Here is a 17927-nt window from a genome sequence, read left to right on the forward strand (position 1 = left end):
ACAGTGGAAGATAGACAATGGAACCATAAATATATGCAAATAAACTATAAATTAAGGCAAGTGTAAACTAATGGGATTAACAAATTATAACTAAAACGACACATGGAATTAAGAGTTGCACTTTGAGGAGCTGTTGTTTAGCGCTCCTACCTGGAGAGACAGAAGTGTTGACTGAAAGCAGGAATAGTTTTACTGGCCAGCGGCGGCAGGAAGGAAGGCCCTGCGGTGGTGCTGCTTCACTCACGAGGCTCTCTGTCTACAACATTGGCTGAGAAACTTTCAGCAAGGAACCAGCATCCCTGTCTTCCAAAACCTGCACCGAGCCGAGGAGGGCCAGAGCTGGTCCAAATGATCAAGTCTCTTCCTGTCAGTATGCTGATGCTCCAGCAGAATCTCAGATTCTTTACACTTTAAAGTAAAATCTTGTGTAAACTCTTTATTCAGTTAGTCATTGCTCACTAAACAGCATTTACAGTTTCTTCTGTTGATGTATTTATGTTGGGAGCCCAACAATTATCTTGGAAAAACACACTATTCAGTCGAATGAATAATAATAATCGTCTACCTCTGACTAATTTCCCTGCTTTTGCAAGTTGATTTACATAGTGTGGTGAAAAGCACTGTAGTCCACACGGTATGACGTTGATTCATTTGAATGCTCCCTAAAAGACGATGGAGACGGTGGTCTGTTACAGCTTCAGAGTTTCCACCCTGTCAGAGGAAACTTAAGGTGTTTGTCACTCTGTTGGCACACGGAGGGAACCAAGCTGCACCCTCGTACTTCCCCAGTGAGCAACTGCACTAGAAAATAAAAAGGGCTGCCCTTAAATATCCCTGGTTACCACAGTGACGGTGTCGGTGCTTGTAAAAGCACATTTACCCTGGGTTACACTTAATTTATACTAAATATTCTGAGTCACTCACAGGCTGCGACATGCAGAGGCTGTTAAGTGCTCCTCTGATTCACCGTCCCGTCTCTTTTTCAGATCTTTTACCCAGAAACGACCGACATATATGACAGAAAGAACATGCCGCGCTGCATCTACTGCATACACGCACTCAGGTACCTGCTGCCGTCGTGCCCTCGTCGCCCTGTACCTGCCCAGACTGCATGACCGCCAGATTTTTCTACTGATTTGAGCTGTTCCGCACTGTTTTCTTAATGAATTCCTGCCTCGTTGGAGTGTGAGCCTGTGTCAAGCGAGAGGCATTTTTATGAGGTGAAGGGAGCAGTTTTCCAGCACGAAGGCATTCAGTGGTACAACATATAGAGCGAGTTTTAATTTAGAATTCCACCTGAGGTAAAATTGGAGAGAAAAGTGGTCTTAGTAGTTCTACATACACGTGTTCTCCCCTGAACTGGAATTTGATGACTCCCACCACAAAAACGTCTGTGTGTGGTATTTAAGTCTTATCTGCTGGACTTAAAATGCCGCTTCCTTTGACTCATCCTGGCTCATAATTTAATGTACTATTAAACTTAATAACATTTACACTAAGGTTACAGTGTCTGACAAAAGTGAGATATCATGTTGTGCGAGTAGTATTATTGTCTGCACATTTATGATACATTGTTTCTGTCTCACTAAACTCAGGTGAGGTTTTTTTAGTCCGTCTAATTTTACAATCGTCTGGTCTTTCTGTTTCAGGTCTTTCTTTCCGTTTCATTGCATGCTCACTAACAGACAACTGCCCTCTCAGTATAACTACAGCTTTAGCAGGAAGATTCATATGAAATTCCACCTAAGGCCACAAAAGTTTCTGTCTGTTTCAGTGTCCAAACATCTGTTTCCTTCATCTCATTTATTGGCTGTGGGCTGATATTTACTTTGTCTGTCCCGTCAGCATGTTGAACCTCACTGACTTCATTCAATCATTGTCATTACTGGGTGGTACTGCAAGTCTGATATTCAGTCTGTCTCTGAGAAAATGACTATATTTGCCTTGTGGTTTGTTCTATTCTCGTGTAAAACATTCTGATGTGTTATTTAATCTGCTTCGTGTATGTCGTCATACATAGCTTGTACCTTTTCAAGCTCGGCCTGGCACCGCAGATTCAGGATCTGTATGGAAAAGTAGATTTCACTGGTAAGTTCAAAAACAAAAAGTCTGCATCTGTTTTCCTCAGTTTTTCCCTAGTTCATTTTAAATCCAGATGTTGCAAAAGGTAGCACAAAGTATAAATTGTTTGAGTTTGTCTGCATGCTTTATAAGGAAAAAGGAGCTTTTCCCCCCAGCAGCTGTTGTAAATGTGAAAGTCATTAGTAGTTTTTCCTGTGAGAGTTGACTTCCAGCTTGGCTCTGTCCTGGAGCCAGAGTCAATAATCTGATTATCAAACACCAGCCAGGAACGCTCCACGTCCCTGGCTTCCTTAAACTGAGCCCACTCCTGTTTTTGATCTGTTCCTTCTGTCCTGTCTTCTCCTGCAGAGGAGGAGATCAACAACATGAAGAGTGAGCTGGAGAAGTATGGCATTCAGATGCCCGCCTTCAGCAAGATTGGCGGGATCCTGGCGAATGAGCTTTCTGTGGACGAAGCTGCATGTGAGAGGGGCTCAGATGTACTGGAGAAAGGGGGCGGAGTCTGATAGCTGCAGATTATGAGAGTTTAGTTAACTCATGGTTTGAAAATGCCCTTAACGCTTATTAATGATCCAGCTCCTGGATTTATCGGAATAAGATAGCATTTCCACCATGTCTTTTTCTATTTAGTTTAAAATCCATCCTTTTTTTCAGACTGTTTCATATGCCTAGAGGGTATGAAGGCTGTACATCAATGAAAACCATGCATGGTATAAAAACGCTACCATCACCTCTTCTTTCCTCAGTACATGCTGCTGTGATCGCCATCAATGAGGCCATTGACCAGGGTGTACCTGAGGGCACACTGGCCGCCATGCAGAACCCCAACGCCATGCTGGTCAACCTGGATCCCAGCAGTGCTCATCACTATCACAACACATTGTACCAGGCTAAAGGGGAGAAGGTGGCCAACTCGCGGAAAAGGGTAGGCAGTTTCATCAGAGGTGGTGCGACACGGGGGCAGTGAAAGGAATGATGGCCCGCAGCGCGGCGTTCTGAAGAGGCCATAAAAAGGCCCCAAACTGCTCCCGTCTTGATTAGAAAGTAATTGGAGTTGCAGCCTGAAGCAGAAGAGCGTTTTGGCCTCCGACAGAGAAAAATGCTGAGGCTGCACAAACCAGGAATGAATACCATCATGGATAAGAACAGCGGCTGGAAGATTAACTGTTTGGTGTCAGCCGTGGAATGAAGTCTCTCCACCTGCTTTTTTACATTCATAGGGAATAACTGTAGTTTGGAAAAAAAATGGGATGTGTGAGGATGTATAAAAAATATGTAATGTTTTCAAAACCTGTCTTACTTTGGTGCTGTCTGGCACAGCAAATGGAGAACATTGACGCAGAGAGAGACATCTATGACGAGCTTCTCACCCAGGCTGAAATCCAGGGCAACGTCAACAAGGTCAACGGTAAGCCATATGAGCACAGACCCATATTAGATATCATGCTTTGTGTGCATAGATTATCAGTGACATTTAACCATCTCCTCTGCAGTGGCAACTGCAATTAATGCAGCCGAACAGGCGATACTGAACGGTGATGAGGAGAAGCTGTATGAGGCCCTGAAGGCTGTAGGTGTTCAAAACCTGCAGCCCCAGAACAAAGGCTGGTACCTCAAACAGCTGCGGGCTGAGCGGGAGAGTAAAGAGCAGGTTGGAGAGGATGACGCTACAAGTTTATGTAAAGATCTGCTTCTCTGGCTTGTCTGTATAACTCACTTTACTGATGATTTTCTTTTATCAGGCGTCTCCAGGAGAAGCACTGACTAGGGATGAGTTGCAGAGCGGCGTAGATGTGGCCAATGAGATCGCAGAAAGCTACCAAAAATGTGGGTGCATAAATGACATTGTATATGTGTTGTGCTGTTCTGCTCTTGTTTCACATGTTATTCATAATACTTGTGTATATTACTAATACACACCTCCACAATGTCCCTGTGGTTGTTCCAGTAAAGCTGTTTTTTTGGTTTCTGCATTGACTTTAATAGGAGCTATTATCTTTGATTTGGCTTTTGCATTTTTTCCTCCAATTCATTTTTCACCAATTTAAAAATGGATAAAGTGAAAGTAATAAACTGAACGTTTCATCCTGCATCTGAAGAAGGAAAAGCTTAAGTTTTCTATCTTTCTCTCCCAACTGTCGTGCGTGTGCAGTGTTGAAAGCAGTGGAACGCATTAATGCTGCCATCAGGGCAGGTTTTCCAGAGAAAACGGTGGAGGAGCTGATGAACCCACAAGCTCAGCTGCCTGAAGTCTACCCCAGTGCTGCAGACCTGTACCAGAGGGAGCTGGCCAGCCTACAGCAGCAGAGCCCAGAGGTACCCTGAGAGCTGAAATTGTATTTACTAGCTCTTTTTAAGACATGATTACTACAGATGTGCTGAGTGTTTTTGCCTGGTTGACTCTTTAATTTGAACCAGAGCAATCCGATCGTCTTACACATGAAGTAATCGCCCTGTCTCGCAGTTAACTCTGTCCCATCCTGAGCTGCTCGTTGCCGTGGAGATGCTATCATCGGTGGTGCTGATGAACCAGGCGATGGATGCCGGAGACCGAGCTGCCCTCTGGAGGCAGTTGTCCAGCCCGGTCACTGGTCTCAGTAATGTGGAGGATAATTACGCTCAGAGGTTAGCAGAGCGCTGCACGGGTGAGGGACGTCTATGAAGCAGGTGGTTAATGTGAATCTATGTATGTCCCAGGTACATGGATGAACTGGTGCGTCTTAAGGCCACAGCCAGAGAGCAGGGCTGCGACTATCTGACATGGAATGACATTCAAGCCTGCGTTGACCAGGTCAACTTCACTGTGCAGGAGGAGCATGAACGTAAGACCCAGAACCATATTAGGTCTTAAACCCACATTAGTTTTGGAAGAAATAGACAGAAACTATTGATGCTTGACCCCAAAGATGACATGTCGCATCTCTGTCATGACATCCAGGTGAGTTAAAATTGCAGGTATTGAATATGAGTGTTTGCTTTCTCAGGTATTGCTGCCATCGGACAGATAAACGAGGCTCTGCATGAGGGGGATTCCCTGAAAACCTTGGCCATGTTACAGAATCCGGCTGCCAAACTGACTGACGTGGACCCGTCTGTAGCTCAGCACTACCACGACAAACTGTTGGAGGCTCGCCGGGAAAAGGCTCACGTAAGACACATGCACACACATGCACATACACGGGCTTTACAGTCAGAGTGGAAAATAAGATGCTGGGTTCCTAGGGCTGCTTTGACTGTCTTCTTGTCTTTTGTTTTCTTTAGCTAGTGTTCAGGTCAGTATTATGCAAAAACAGCATGTAAACAGTAGAAGGTTACAGTTACTCACTGACTTATAGAAGCTGCAAGATGGTAAAGTGCAAAGTTTATTTTGGCCAGTAGAGTTTCCCTTAAACATTTGGTGTGTGTCTTTAAGCATTCATTAAAATAAGAAAGTGGGCAGGATTCGCTCAGAGGCTTCATCCATCTCTCAGCCCACTTGAGATGGAGCAAAATTAAGCACTCACGTCCAGGTCAGAATCCAATAAGGCAGTTGTAGACACATTTATTTACACCGAGGACACGAATGGACCCCGTGTGTAATTTGGGCTGTGATATCAGTAACTTCAGAAAAGTCAGGGAACTACTTTAACAGCCACACAATTTAAGTAAGAAAATGTACAAACTGTATATTAACAGCAGCATGATACACAGTGGGCATGTAGTTGTGGTGTTTTCATATATTCCCGACGGAAATATACCTTTAGTTGGAGTGTCCCACTAATTGAGCCTGGTCTCGCTCTAATTTTCCTCCTGTTAATCCATCCATCCTTTGTTAATCTGGAATATTCCCTGGACAGGTTGTTAGTCCATCATTGAGAACACACACCGCTCTCTCACTCACTCACTCTCTCACACACACACACACACACACACACACACACACACACACACACACACACACACACACACACACACACACACACACACATACACCAAGATCTGCCTGTTTATGAATGGTCGGGGGAAACAACAGTATCGCTCTGCCCCGCCGCTCTTTTCCTTTATATGGAGCTCTAAAAACTTACCACTGGCATCTAAAACTGCTTCTAATTTACTGTAACACAGCTGGAAAAAACCTTGGTTTTAACACTATAAAAAATCGATTTGATTAAAATGTGTGATTGTGGCTGTGTAAAATACCTTAGCTATTATTGTTGCAGACACCTCCATGTGATGCAGGCTTCCGAGCAACACATGACACCACCATTCTGCTCTATTACCCACTGCCCCCACTTCCTGTCATTCATGGCTGCACATCCTTTTCTGTTTTCTGTGGGCTGAACAGACAAATCGACTTGAGCAGACACATCCAGTGGGAGAGCTGTTTTCTTAAACTGTGCGTCACTGCTCTCTAACGTGTCTCTAACCTGTGTTACAGTCGTGAGATTGAGGCAAGTGACTGTAGGCTCACCCCTAGAAGCCTGTTTGCATATGTTACAGGAAGTGAATTTGGTTTACTTCAGCAGAGGAGGCTGAAGATGAGGTTCAGTTATTACTCCTTATTTCATCAGTACAACCAGTCAGTAAATAGAAAAGTTCCATTTGTATCGTTTTGTACGGACTGTGTTTACATTCTGATACTGAAAATCATTCGTCAAGGCTGGACAATAGTTGGCTGCTGCCCACACTGTTTTAAATGGCATCAGTTAGATCATAACCCTTAAATAAAGCTTGTGGGAATTTTTCACAGCAGAGAAAAACATTAGAAGTAAAAACACACAGAGGCCAAACTACTTGACGTGTTCATTTGCTAAGGAAATAACAAGCGGGGCTAAATTCATTGACTTCCATAAAAGGGCAGGGAGCCGACCACATTAAATGTTCCAGACCTGTGAAAAGTGGTGGTTTATGATTGAAGAAGTAGCGTTGAACTTCCTTTTGATTTGCTACAGTTGATGATATGACGAGATATGAAAGGGAGGGGCCTCCAGGTCATCTGGGGTCTTGGCTGTGTGGGGGAAGTTTAATGTTTGTTTGTTTTTGGTTTTTCTGATTCTTAGTGTTGTTGCAGGATCACACTACAGGGTTTAATCAAGAGTGCCAGCTACAAATGCTCATCCACTCAGAACTGTGCCCAGATAAACAGCAGGAAGTCCTGACAAGGTCCCATTGTAACAACAAGATTGTAGATTGTAGGCTCCTGCATTCTACCTTCTCTGGCACCAAGTTTCCTCAAGAGAATTAGGGCTGTCTGTGATAAATAGCTGCAGAATATAAATTTAGACTGCTGAGGGAAACCCAGAAGTTTACAAAGTTTGAACTTTGGTTGACTGTCTGCTGCCCAGTCTCATGTCTCACCACTTGCAAAATATCAATTTTTTGTCAAGGTGCAGCAGCAGCAGTAGGAGGATGGCATTTAGGTTTCTATATGCCATCCTCCTACTGCTGCTGCAAGTGAAATCCTCACGATGAGGTATTGATGTGACACACCCTCCTTTTCCACCCCGAGGTACAACGTGTAAGGGGGTGGAGACACGGAGGAGGGAGTCGCAGATAAAATTAGCCTGGTTTACCCACCTTTTTGAGGAACAGTAACCAGCTGCAGCAGTTCTTAAGGGTGATTGCGCCATCAGGTGGTAGCTTGTAGTAACTACAGCTCATACTAACATCTTGCGTGTCTGTGGAGACCAAATTTTAACCCCCATCTCATTGAGCAGTAACAGGGAGGTTTTGAACTATATGCTGAGTGTAGTCATTTAAAACGCAAGAAAAATAATAGAACAAAAAGTTATTTTCTCTTAATATCGCTTTGCAGCTGTAGTCTTGAAGCAAAATAACTTTTAATGTGTAGAATACACATTATTATGTCTCAAGACACAACAGAAGACATAGTAATAACTTGAAAATGTACACAAAGCAGCAACACACACAAAAGTTGCCATAATGTTAACATGTATTTGCTTTGGTACTTAAGATTTTGAATACATTTTTGTCCATGTCCCTGCAGGAGACCGAGGACCCATCTGCTGCACTGTGGTTGGACGAGATCCAGGACGCCATTCTGAAGGCTAACCAAGACACACAGGAGGCCTTGCAATGTAAGAGCACAGAAAATAAATTCATTTGACTAAATAATGTCAAGCTGTTGCACATCTGTCTTTCCCTCTCTCTGTGTGTCTCTGTCCTCTCTCCATGTTTGTGAATGAGCATGAGCACTATTTGAAGATTTTTAAAGAATGTGTTGAATACTTCACTCATTCAAAGGAATATATTGAAGAATTTAACCCAGGGGACTATTCAAGCCATCTGCTGGGTTATATATAAAGTTTTGTCTTTGCAGTCTCTCGGGCTATTCAGACTATCAATGAGGCGGTGAATGTTGGTGAACCGGTTCAAACTTTGGCTGCTCTGCGCAATCCTGGCACAGGACTGTATGGAGTGACCTCTGAATGTGCCCAGACCTATCAGGATGACCTCGTCAAGGTTAAAAATCAGAAGAATGCAGAAGGTAGGACAAAACATGTGACATCTCCCATTTAAGCTCCTTGTGTTAGTTAATTAAATTAGTTGGGTTTTTTAAACTTATTAATGTCTGCTCTGCAATTGTATCGTGTCCTGATACTCCTGCAGGTGATAATGGCAGCGAATGGGTGAAACACTGGGTGAAAGGAGGACATGACTACTATTATAACCTTAACACAAAGGAAGGCACATGGGTGGAACCGGAGGGCTTTCTGCAGAACAACACCCGGCTCAACAAGGACGACATTCAGGTGGGTCACTGACAGGAAAAGTTGGGTCGTTGTTGTTTGAACTGCTGCCATCAAGGAGAGAAACTAAATATTGGAAATTTGCAAGTGGAAAATTGGATCAAGAGTTTAAAATCGCAAAGGGAACAAAACTAATGTTCTAGCTTTGTTGTCAAAAGTTTGGAAGCAGTTAAAGTAAACTGTTGGGATTTGGAAATATGTAGAAATGCTATTTTGGACATCACATTGAACGGGTTTTATTCCCGCTTCTCAGGCCGTGGTTTCTGGAGTAACCACAGCTTACAATCGAGAGCAGCTGTGGCTCGCCAACGAGACTCTCATTACCAAGTTGCAAGCTCGTTGTCGTGGCTACCTCGTGAGAAAAGGCCTAAAGGAGAGGATGGAGTACCTGAAATCCAATGAGGCGGCCGTTACAAACATACAGGTAATTATTCAGACATAAGGTCAAAGTCACATCTATTTACAAGGCACGTGTTAATATCAATTTAATGGGTATTTTGGGGTGAATAAAATCATAATGCCTTTATTTAATCTGCTATTCCCAGGCTCATTGGAAAGGCTACAAACAAAAGAGGAAGTTCAATGATCGTAAGCAATATCTGAAGGATCACAGTGATGAAGCTGTTAAGGTGAAAACAAAGCCTTAAAACCACTTTTTAATCGTAGTATTTTTCAGCAAATTTATGGTTCCATTGGTTTTCTCCCCTTCAGATCCAGTCCATGGTTCGAATGCATCAAGCTCGTAAGAAATATAGGGATCGCCTAAAGTATTTCAGAGATCATGTGAGTTTGAGAATCCGTCATATTGAGATGAATCGCAAAATGTAAACGTTTCATAATCACAGTTTCTACTTAGGAACCAGCAGCACTTTGATGTGCACAAATGCAGCAGCTCCTTTACATAAAACCTTGATTAGGACAGGGTGGAGCATGCGTTAAAAGGCCTGCAGAGATGTATCTGTTCTGTTTCCATAGTGATTTTATTCATATTAATGTTTTTAAATGGTTAATTTTTTGTTTATATTAATTGTTTGTATTTTCATTTATGATGATTACATAAATATGGACTTCTAATTTGGGCCCTTGGGAAAAATTGCTATTGCTGCTGTTTGTTTTTACAGTAGCACAAAAATAAAAAAACTGATGGCTTGTCCAAAAAATGAAAAAAGTGAAAATCTGAACATTCTAAATTGAAATCCTATTAATTATCACAGTAATAGAGGTTCAGAGTAGAAAAAAGACACTAAAATCAACTAAAGTCTTTATATTCCAGTGGGTAAATTTCCCCCGACACCCCTGCAGACATTTATTCTGTGTCCAGTGGGGTTTGATGCAGGTGGATGTCTCACTCAGCACTGATGTACATAAAGTCATTTCCACTCAAACCCACAGAGAATCTCTTCGTGTACAATAAAGAGCATTGATCAGCAGAATGATTTAATTTCAATTACAGATCAATGACGTGATAAAGATCCAGGCTTTTATTAGAGCCAACAAGGCCAGAGATGATTACAAGACACTGAGTAAGTACTTCCTGCTCGATCACTGTTCAGATGGGCCCCCGGTCACTGCCAAGTCATCACTTGACTTACAAAATGTGCTTCCTTTATCAGCCAGTGCCGAAGATCCTCCAATGGGGGTGGTCCGGAAGTTTGTGCACCTGCTGGACCACAGTGACCAGGACTTCCAGGAGGAGTTGGAGCTGATGCAGCTCCGTGAGGAAGTGATCACCAACATCCGCTCTAATCAGCAGCTGGAGAACGACCTGAACCTCATGGACATCAAGATCGGCCTGCTGGTGAAGAACAAGATCACACTGCAGGAGGTGGTGTCCCACAGCAAGAGGCTGACCAAGAAGAACAAGGGCCAGCTGTCCAACATGATGATGATGAACAAACAGAGAGGAGGCCTGAAGGCCCTGAGCAAGGAGAAGAGGCTGAAACTGGAGGCCTACCAATACCTATTTTATCTGTTACAGGTGAAGATTTACTTGAAGATTAAAACAAAATTTAGGACGTAGACAGTGTTTTGAGGTCTTAAAGAATGAATCACTCCTACAGGACAAATCTGCTTCAACAGCTCAGCCAGTCCCGATTAACTTCTATTGCGACTGTATATAACACTGTTTTTGGAGGGAGACTGGAGAAATAAAGTATTGATTTTTTTTTTCTTTTTCCCCTCCTTGTAGACCAACCCTACATATCTGGCCAAGCTCATCTTCCAGATGCCACAGAATAAATCCACAAAGTTTATGGACTCTGTGATCTTCACCTTGTATAACTATGCCTCCAACCAAAGGGAGGAGTACCTGCTGCTCAAGCTCTTCAAGACAGCCCTGAAGGAGGAGATCAAGTGAGAAACAGCCAGTTGATAATCATGCCTGAGCTTTTTAAATTCAGCTGAGTAAATGCTGGGCTTCATCCACCGCCCACAGGTCAAAGGTCGACCAGATGAAGGAGATCGTTACAGGAAACCCCACAGTCATCAAGATGGTGGTGAGCTTCCACCGAGGTGCCCGGGGACAGAACGCTCTGCGGCAGATCCTGGCACCGGTTGTCAAGGAGATCATGGATGACAAGGCGCTTAACATCAAGACCGATCCAGTGGACATCTACAAGAGCTGGGTCAACCAGATGGAGACCCAAACCGGAGAGGCCAGGTGAGCAGAGAATGAGGCTCCCTTCTGTTCCTGCAGGATGTCGGCCCTGTCGGCTGAACAACTCTTTACAAAACCCTCTTTCTCTTTCGGCTGCTCCCAGTAAGTTGCCTTATGACGTGACTCCAGAGCAAGCCATGAGCCACGAGGAGGTGAGGACCAGACTGGAGGCCTCCATTAAGAACATGAAGACCATCACTGACAAATTCCTGTCCGCCATTATCGTCTCAGTGGATAAAATTCCGTAGGTTCCGCGCTATCGTCACATTTTTAGGTTTCTGCGTCATTCGATTTCATTATTTCACCTGGCCTGTCTCTTACCGTCAGATACGGGATGCGTTTCATCTCTAAGGTGTTGAAGGACAGTCTCCAAGAGAAGTTTCCAGATGCAACAGAAGACGAATTACTCAAGGTTTGTCGAAGGAATCCTGTTTTTCTGCTTAAATTGCATTGACGGTAGCAAATTTCTCCTTCCCATTCCCCTCGTGGAAGGATAGCTGCTTCCCCAGTGTCCCCCTCTGCCTCATATTGCTTATATGTCCTTGCTTTTTTCTTGTCTCCTGCTGTCCTTTCTGACTTGGCAGCCAGCTGCAGCGTCTGTGTCAGGATCAGGGTTTCCTCTTCCTCTCTCAAAGTGAGCTTCTGACTCTTTTTCACTTCCTGCTCTCTGTCTTGAAATTGTGACTCTCGAATAAAGATGGACAGCAAAGATCTGTTGTAGTTGGAATGGAAATGATATAAATCTGTCTTTTAAGGCCACAGCAACATGCTTAACCATCAGGAATGATAGCTTATTTCTCTGACTACAAACAGAGATATTGTGACATGATTTATAGAGTGGGAGCACGTTGTCCATCACTATTTCCTACCCCAACATTTCATGGTGCCAGTTTTAATTTTTAAAAAAGGTTAAATTGGAATATGACAATGGAAATGATGCAATTTCCCTGGAACCTTTCGAATGAGCAGTTTCAGTGTTTGGTAAAATCTAACACTATTGTCCTGCTCACCTGTGGTTATTATTAGATGCACTGCATATTGATCAGTTTTAGACAAACCACATTTGTTAGACTTTCTACAAGAGGACTTGATGCAGTTTTTTATAATGAACACTGAACAAGGTCAGTTGTCCAAGCTTGACAGATTTTCCAAGACATTTGCAGTGTAAGGGGGCTCGTAAAGTGTGAAACCTAATCCAAAAGATTTATTCCTTCCAGATTGTGGGGAACCTTCTCTATTACCGCTACATGAACCCAGCCATTGTGGCGCCTGATGCCTTCGACATCATCGAGGTGTCGGCAGGGGGTCAACTGACCACTGAGCAGCGCAGAAACCTGGGATCGGTCGCCAAGATGCTGCAGCACGCTGCCTCCAACAAGATGTTTTTGGGAGACAACGCCCACCTGAATCCCATCAACGAATATCTCAGTGCCTCCTATCAGAAGTTCAGGTAACACAAACAGGAAGCAGTTCTGTTTAGCGAAGGCAGCTAATAGTGTTACAGGACAAGTTTTTTGATCAGTCTTTGTTGCTCAAAAATATTTTTTTATTTATTCTGACTGTACAGGAGATTCTTTCTGGCAGCGTGTGACGTTCCTTCTCTGGAAGACAAGTTCAACGTGGATCAGTATTCAGACCTGGTCACAGTCAGCAAACCTGTCATTTACATCTCAATTGGAGAGATGATCAACACTCACACGGTGAGTCTGGGTCACATTTCGCTCACTGCTGCTGTGAAATGTGAATTTGTGGCCGTTTCTAAACTGTTTTGGAGACTTTTATTGTTTCAGCTGCGTCATGATCCCTTATTTTATGTACTTGTAGCTGTTGCTGGACCATCAGGATGCAATTGCTCCAGAACACAATGATCCCATCCATGAGCTCCTTGAGGACCTGGGGGAGGTTCCTACTGTGGAGTCTCTAATTGGTGAGTGGACAACGCATATTGTTCTTTATAACACCAACTTGGGCCTAACTCACTCTCATTATACAGGCCTCCCAGTTGGGAAATGTTTTAAAACCCAAGTCTTTCTCAGGTCCTGTTCATATGAATTTACAGCGTATGTAGCGGGAGTCTTCAGTGCCTTTTACACCATACCTCTGGGTGGCGCTGTTGCTGTAAGGTCCGTTTCACACGGAGATTGCAGTGGCGCACTTACCCCTCTCACTGATGGGCTTAGTGGTCTCAGACAGCTTACAGATGAGATGAGAACAGATATTACCAGAAGCCATGCGACAGATGATGACATCATCCTCAGACTACTGTGGTTATCACTTTTCTTCCTATCCAGGTGAGAATCCTCTTCCTCCCGACGACCCCAACAAAGAACTGATGGGCAAAACTGAAGTTTCTCTCACACTCACCAACAAATTTGATGTTCCTGGCGAGGCCAACGTAGAAATGGACGCCAAGACTCTGCTGCTGAAGTGAGTTCAGCTGAATTGTTTTAATATTTTACGTTTCTTAGAGGATTTCTCAAAGTTATCAAATGTCTTTGCAGCACCAAGAGGCTCATCGTGGATGTGATCCGATTCCAGCCTGGAGAGACTCTGACAGAGATCTTGGACTCAACGGCATCCCCAGAACAGGTAACTCCACACATTTTACTCTCATGTTGTTTCAAAATATTGTCGGCCATTTAGATAGAGATGAAGATGACCGCATATTTGATACAGTGGGTAAAATCAGCCTCTGTTTCCTGGGTAACAGGAAGCAGAATACCAGCGGGCCATGCAGAGGAGGGCCATCCGAGACGCTAAGACTCCAGAGAAGATGAAGCAGGTCAAACCGGTGGTGGATGACAGCCTGACGCTTCAGGGGAAGAAGGACAAGATCAAGAGTAACCTGCAGAGGCTGGCAGAGCTGGGCAAGGTTGATCCGCAGAACCGCTACCAGGACCTCATCAACGACATCGCCAAGGTGGAGGGAAAAGACAGAAAAGGCCCCTTCACAGTAAAGGCATCAGTCGCTTTTGTGTTACTGAAAAACCACGTGTGTTACAGGACATCCGGAATCAGAGGCGATACCGTCAGCGTCGGAAAGCTGAGCTGGTGAGGCTCCAGCAGACAAACGCCGCCCTCAATACCAAGACAAAATTCTTCAATGTCCAGATTGACTCTTACAATCAGTATATCAAGGCGTGCATGGACAACCTGGCCAGCAAAGGAAAGTAAGTCCTTACATTTGTTTTACCTTGGTGAGTCATTTTGGACCGGCTGTGCTTGTCCGCCTTTTAAAGGTGAAAGATTTGTGTTTACTGTCCACATGAATACCTGATTTAACTGCTGACAAAGTCCGCACCTGCTAACAAAAGTAGACTTTTGTGTGGAGTGTCAACACGAGGTTTCAAGATGCTGCCAAGGGCCAAACAACCTGGGCCGCGTCATGTCAGGAGACGTGATCAGGCAGCAGTGTATCTTTACCTCAACGAACAAACCATTTTTTGGAATTAGTCTTGTGTATGTTCATTACTGGTGTGTAAAGGATGGATTGAATGCAGGAAAAATTCACCATCACTAATTCTTAAGCTTTTCATCAACATGTTCCATATCTGCCAACGTGTTTCTTCTCAGGTTATCACAGAAACCAGGCAGCAACAAAGCTAAGAAGAGTAAGCAGGTCTCCCAAAAGTACACCGCCTCGCGGCTCCACGAGAAAGGCGTGCTGATCGCCATAGAGGACCTGCAGCCCAACCAGTGAGTTCTGCTCGCGCTCTGAGCCAACACTCACGATTGCGGAACTGTTTTCGGTTGAAATCACGGCGGCTTTGAATCTTTCCCAATCTCGTGTTCCTCTTCTCTCTTTAGGTTCAAAAATGTTATTTTTGAGATTTCCCCATCGGAGGCTGTTGGTGTTTTTGACGTTAAGGCCAAGTTCATGGGCGTGCACCTGGAGACGTTACAGATAGAGTATCAGGTAGTCTGTCTTTGACGCTACTTTGCTGAGCGGCTTCACTGTCTCCTCGTGGCTTAAAGTGAAACCGATCTAAATGTGTGCCACGTTTTCTGATTTGCTGCCTGGCTCTCTTTCTCTTGGTCAGGATCTCCTCCAGCTGCAGTATGAAGGCGTGGCCGTGATGAAGATCTTTGACAGGGCCACCATCAACGTCAATCTGCTCATTTTCCTGCTCAACAAGAAGTTTTACGAAAAGTAGAAGCAGAAAAGGATTAAAGGGTTACAGACTCAAACAAACCACAGAGCCTATTTTGCAGTGGCAGATTGGGCTCTCTGACACGTCCCCGACTGCACTCTCCCTCTATGTCTATGCAAATGTACGTGCATTATTTTTATGTGGAACGCCGTTTGTGTTTTAGTCATAATGGAACACTCCGTTGTGTAACTCTAGTGGGCAAAGTAACTTGCTGGAGTCTTCTTCCATGTTACTGCAGCTAGTCAAAGGTTTAATATTTGTATGTTTTGCTTTAAATATTCTGAATATCTTGTGCACGGGCTATGATTAATTATAAATGTAATGTTTTATCTAAAGGGATTATGTTTGATTTGAGTTTCCCAGCTCAGCTGACTGAAAACATCTCGGTCAGGTCAAAGTGCCACTTGGACATTAAAGATATTATTTTCTGTGGTCCTCCGAGGCAAATTAGAACTTTAAGTCACTTTGAAACTGCGACATCTGTTGACTTTTTATGCATCGAAATGACAAATATTCATCTCAGCCCACAGACACATATGTTGAAATCTGCAGTGGCAGCATGTTTGACTCAAATTTCCATAAAAGCAATTCCCATTCTGAAGATGAACTGAACTTCTGTTATTTTTATTATAACCACCCTTGAATATTTTTCAATGACACTGTTCCCAGTGCAGATGTGCCCATGCTGGCCGTGACGACAGCCCAGCGTGTGCAGATGTTTACATAAATCCTAATGCCAAATCCAGTGCATCGTTGTACATGTCATTTTCGCTCACAGTGTAAAATGGCCCTTAAATAATATTTTCCAAATTTCTTGCTGAAAATAATTTACGACGGTCTTTATTTTGGTTGTATGTTGTCACTGCATCCGTCTGTTTGTTCTTTGACCCAAAACAACTAAAGACTAGGTGCCAGAAGACCCGTGGGTCTGTTTGATGGGGCTCGGCCCTTTAATGACAGTTTTTGTTTATTGTAAAGTTTTCCATCCGGAGGTGACAAAGTGATTTGAAATGTACATTATTTCCATGAGTTGAATAAATGCGTTTGACCTGTTTTAGAATAAAGCTCTGCAGAGGCAATGACTACATTCACTCAGGTACTTTGGAGCTAATTTTATTTGATCATTGTTGACATTTATTTCACTATGCTGGTGCTAAAAATAAGATTTTACCCAAAATCTTCTCCCAGTTATTGGATATCTAACAAAATGTCTGTGTAGATTCTCAATCCATAGTTATCCAAGGTAGGTTTCTTTGTCAACTGGACTGTTTTTCTTCTCTTTTGAAAACGCTTCTCCTTCTATCCAGAAGGCTTCTTCAGTTCTGAAATCGCTAATGCTAATGATCTGGGTTGTCGTTCACCTAGTTTCAGTTGAGGTGTCTCCCCTTTGTCTGCTGGCTCACATGGTGGCGAGTGAGCAGGTCTCCTGAAGGCTTCTACAGGCAGAAACATGGCTGCCTCATGGGTTCACCAGTATCCCCCAAAGTTGCCAATCTATACATGGAGAAGGTGGAATCCCAGGCCCTGACATCCTTCACAGGAATTGCACCAAGCCACTGGTTCAGATATATGGACGACACCTGGGTCAAAATTCGAACACAAGAATTCGCAAAGCGTTCTCAAATCATCTTAACAAAACAGACGAGCATGTAAAGTTCACCCGGGAAGATGTAAAAGGAACCAGTCTGGCCTTTCTGGACTGTGCAGTCAAGATCACTGAGGACAGAAACCTCACCATTGGAGTCTACAGGAAACCTACACATACCGACCAGTACCGCCAGTTTGACTCTCACCACCCCCTGGAACACAAGTTGGGAGTGATCAGAACTCTCCAACACCGGGCCAGAGAAATACCCACCACATCCCAAGGCAGGAAGAAGGACCAGGACCACATTAAGACAGCTCTCAACATGTGGCTACCCAGACTGGGCCTTCACCAGAACCTCAAGGAAACGAGACCCCAGCAAAGGAGAGGAGGAGAGAAACAAACGCCGCAGCGTTTCCATCCCCTATCTGTCCGGGGTCTCTGAGAAGTTTAGGAGGATCCTCCAGAAACCCGACATACCGGTTCAGTTCAAACCCAGCAACACTCTCAGACAGGCTGGTCCACCCGAAGGACAAGACATAAACAATGTAATGTTGTGTATGCTGTACAGTGCCAGGGGGAATGCAAGGAACTGTACATTGGGGAAACCAAACAACCTCTCCACAGAAGAACAGCACAGATGTGCCACCTCTTTGGGTCAGGACTCAGCAGTCCACCTACACCTAAAGGAGAGCGGGTGCTCA

The 17927-nt window shown here is 44.0% G+C and overlaps 1 protein-coding gene across 1 annotated transcript in view; it reads left to right on the forward strand.

Annotated features, from left to right (window-relative positions):
• iqgap1 (IQ motif containing GTPase activating protein 1) overlaps nucleotides 1–16729 on the forward strand; it is a 26821-nt gene extending 10092 nt beyond the window's left edge. Inside the window, exons 5-37 of the mRNA XM_011609825.2 lie at nucleotides 987–1063; nucleotides 2021–2088; nucleotides 2431–2544; nucleotides 2829–3007; nucleotides 3403–3490; nucleotides 3576–3733; nucleotides 3825–3909; nucleotides 4235–4398; nucleotides 4547–4707; nucleotides 4780–4904; nucleotides 5067–5230; nucleotides 8069–8159; nucleotides 8402–8569; nucleotides 8692–8834; nucleotides 9085–9255; nucleotides 9377–9460; nucleotides 9543–9614; nucleotides 10285–10354; nucleotides 10445–10809; nucleotides 11020–11183; nucleotides 11266–11490; nucleotides 11591–11731; nucleotides 11815–11899; nucleotides 12705–12937; nucleotides 13055–13187; nucleotides 13312–13414; nucleotides 13779–13914; nucleotides 13989–14076; nucleotides 14198–14407; nucleotides 14491–14657; nucleotides 15061–15183; nucleotides 15295–15403; nucleotides 15528–16729. Coding sequence (XP_011608127.2) covers nucleotides 987–1063; nucleotides 2021–2088; nucleotides 2431–2544; nucleotides 2829–3007; nucleotides 3403–3490; nucleotides 3576–3733; nucleotides 3825–3909; nucleotides 4235–4398; nucleotides 4547–4707; nucleotides 4780–4904; nucleotides 5067–5230; nucleotides 8069–8159; nucleotides 8402–8569; nucleotides 8692–8834; nucleotides 9085–9255; nucleotides 9377–9460; nucleotides 9543–9614; nucleotides 10285–10354; nucleotides 10445–10809; nucleotides 11020–11183; nucleotides 11266–11490; nucleotides 11591–11731; nucleotides 11815–11899; nucleotides 12705–12937; nucleotides 13055–13187; nucleotides 13312–13414; nucleotides 13779–13914; nucleotides 13989–14076; nucleotides 14198–14407; nucleotides 14491–14657; nucleotides 15061–15183; nucleotides 15295–15403; nucleotides 15528–15641 — 4578 coding nt within the window. The 3' untranslated portion in view covers nucleotides 15642–16729. The remainder of the gene's footprint in view (nucleotides 1–986; nucleotides 1064–2020; nucleotides 2089–2430; nucleotides 2545–2828; nucleotides 3008–3402; nucleotides 3491–3575; nucleotides 3734–3824; nucleotides 3910–4234; nucleotides 4399–4546; nucleotides 4708–4779; nucleotides 4905–5066; nucleotides 5231–8068; nucleotides 8160–8401; nucleotides 8570–8691; nucleotides 8835–9084; nucleotides 9256–9376; nucleotides 9461–9542; nucleotides 9615–10284; nucleotides 10355–10444; nucleotides 10810–11019; nucleotides 11184–11265; nucleotides 11491–11590; nucleotides 11732–11814; nucleotides 11900–12704; nucleotides 12938–13054; nucleotides 13188–13311; nucleotides 13415–13778; nucleotides 13915–13988; nucleotides 14077–14197; nucleotides 14408–14490; nucleotides 14658–15060; nucleotides 15184–15294; nucleotides 15404–15527) is intronic.
• The last annotated feature ends 1198 nt before the right edge of the window (nucleotides 16730–17927 follow it).

This window comes from Takifugu rubripes, chromosome 13, assembly GCF_901000725.2.
Source record: "Takifugu rubripes chromosome 13, fTakRub1.2, whole genome shotgun sequence".
Lineage (NCBI taxonomy): Eukaryota > Metazoa > Chordata > Actinopteri > Tetraodontiformes > Tetraodontidae > Takifugu > Takifugu rubripes.